Here is a 2,215-nt window from a genome sequence, read left to right as displayed (position 1 = left end):
TTCCGTCGCGACTGAAAGGGGCGTGGCGGGTCGCGTTTTTCTTTTTATTGTTCGTACGGAAACTGCGCGCTGCCCGCGGTTGGGATGTGTTTTTGGCTGTTCGACCTTCGTTGGCGCCACCGGGTGCCCGACCCAGAGGTGATAAGGGGGAGCTGGAGCGGCCCACACCGCCGCGCGAGACGCCTTCTTTATTTTGCCTCGTTTTTTTTTCTGCACCCCAACGGTAGCGAAGGAAGGAGCGGCACAGGAGATTTAGCGCTCAGCGACGGCATGAGGAAGCGGCGCCTCTATTTTTTTTATCGTTTTCTTATTCCTTTCCGCGCGCGGCACGCGATTAGGGGTGTGCGGTTTCTGAGGCTTCGCTCCCTCCCCCACCCCCGCCCCCCGCGTGCCCGGCCGCCCGGCGGGGTGGCGGGACGACTCTTTGCAGGGGCGGGCCGGACGCTCCGTTGCCGTTGTCGATGGCGCTGTGCGCGGCGCGTGGTGCCGAGAAGGTGCCGCTCTGATGGTCGTACTTGCGTTTCTCCTTCGCAGCGCCCGGCGCCGTGGATTATTAGGAAGGCTTGCAAAGGCATTTTGTTTTTTTATTCAAGTTGTGTATTTTTTTCCCCCGTGGAGACGACGAATTTCGTTTTAAAAAAGTGCAGAATAATAAAACGCTATGCTTCACTTATCGTGGCAAGCGCTGCCGCGCGCAGTTCCACTTCAATTGGCGCAAAGGCCCACTGCTGCAGCCAACACGCCCTGAAGGCTCCTTTGGTGAACTGAGTTCTCTCGCGGCCACCCTGGTCGCTTCGAGTGCCCGTGCGTTCCAAAACACGCGTGGGCGCCCAGCTGGACCCGCGTCCGCATGCTCGAAAACTTCACCCAGACCGCTTCCCGCCGCGCATTCCCATTGCACCGCAACCATGCAATACTCCCCACTTTCGGTGCGACGAAGGCCCCGCAACGCCTCGAATGCACCTGCTGTTTGCGGGTCGAACATGCCGGGTGGGCTGTTCTTCGCGCGACGGCGGCGAGCCGCACCGAGGCGGCCCTTCTGCTCCCGGGCCGTGTGCGGTCAGCATTCGCCGCATCAGCAAGCCGGGCGCCCAACCGGATCCCGGCCCCGGCGAAAAGGACGGGGCCCAGTGGAGGGAGGGCGAAATGGCCCCGAGAGAGCGCGCGGGAGGCGGCGTGCGACGTGGCGGCAGTTCCCCCGGCATATACGGGGCGTTCGCCCAGCGGCCTTGCTGGCCCCGCTGGGGGGAAAAGAAATCCGCCCCATGCAGGCGATGGAAGATAGAAAAGGATGCGGGGGAACACCTCTTCCCGCGCGCGCTGGCAGAGTTCGCGACGCGGGCAGGGCAAGGCACGCAAAGTCGCGCCGTGGTTCGGAAACAGCTTGTATGCGAGAAGACGCCGGAATGCCGCATCCCCGCGCGGCCGGAACAATCCAAATTTGGTCCGAAGGAATTGGGGGGCTCCATTTTGGCAAGCAACTGGCCCGGCTCGCTTGCGGCCTGTTCGGCCTCCCAAACCGTGAACCGTTTCCCCGTCCATGGCGACAATACGTCTGTGGGCGGCGTCGCTCGCCCGTTGGGTGGAGGGGGCGCCCTTTATTTTACTCTTTTGCTTGTTTTTTCTGATTTTGATTCTTTTGTTTTGACTTTATGCACCCAATTGGCGGCAGCATAACACGCCACAGAAGCCGCAGATCGTGATTTTTTCTTCTTTCTTCGCGTCTTGCGGGAAACGGGTCCGGCAAGAGGGCTGGGACCCAACTTCTGCTTCTTCCCACGAAGGGGAATTTGCCACTGTTGCAATCTCCCTCTAAAGGGCGATGGCTCTCCGCGCATGCGGCGGAACAATAATTACGATTGAAAGATGATATATATGTAGGTGTTATGTGTTTGTTGTTGTTTGCTTATTATTATTGTTATTACTGTTATTATTATTACTGTTTATTATTGTTATTATTTTTTATAATATGTATCTTTGTTTATTTTAAGAATTTCATTAGGTGTTGATGCTGGTGATATTATTGTTTGTTTTTATTTGTTTTTTTTGTTTTATTTTGTATCGTTTTATTGTTTGCTATAGTTGCTAGTAGAGTTATGTGCTTTTATCAGGTAAATTCGCCTTGCTTTTTAGTTGTTTTTTCATAGTTTTTTTCTTGACAGCTGATTGTTACCTTTTTCTCTACTTTATTTATTTACCAAATTTATTGTTATTG

The 2,215-nt window shown here is 54.8% G+C and overlaps 1 protein-coding gene across 1 annotated transcript; it reads left to right on the top strand.

Moving 5' to 3' along the window:
- Positions 1-957: 957 nt before the first annotated feature.
- Positions 958-1,677, top strand: Tco025E_07574 (uncharacterized protein; the record flags this gene model as incomplete). The annotated part of the gene is made up of 1 exon (XM_029374439.1): positions 958-1,677. The coding sequence occupies one exon, from the start codon at positions 958-960 to the stop codon at positions 1,675-1,677; it is 720 nt and encodes a 239-aa protein (XP_029225592.1).
- Between the last annotated feature and the right edge of the window lie 538 nt (positions 1,678-2,215).

This window comes from Trypanosoma conorhini (assembly GCF_003719485.1).
Source record: "Trypanosoma conorhini strain 025E chromosome Unknown Tco_14.4_contig_00596, whole genome shotgun sequence".
In the NCBI taxonomy this organism is placed as follows: domain Eukaryota; phylum Euglenozoa; class Kinetoplastea; order Trypanosomatida; family Trypanosomatidae; genus Trypanosoma; species Trypanosoma conorhini.
The sequence above is the reverse complement of the archived record's forward strand: the minus strand, read 5'-3'. Positions and strand labels throughout refer to the sequence as shown.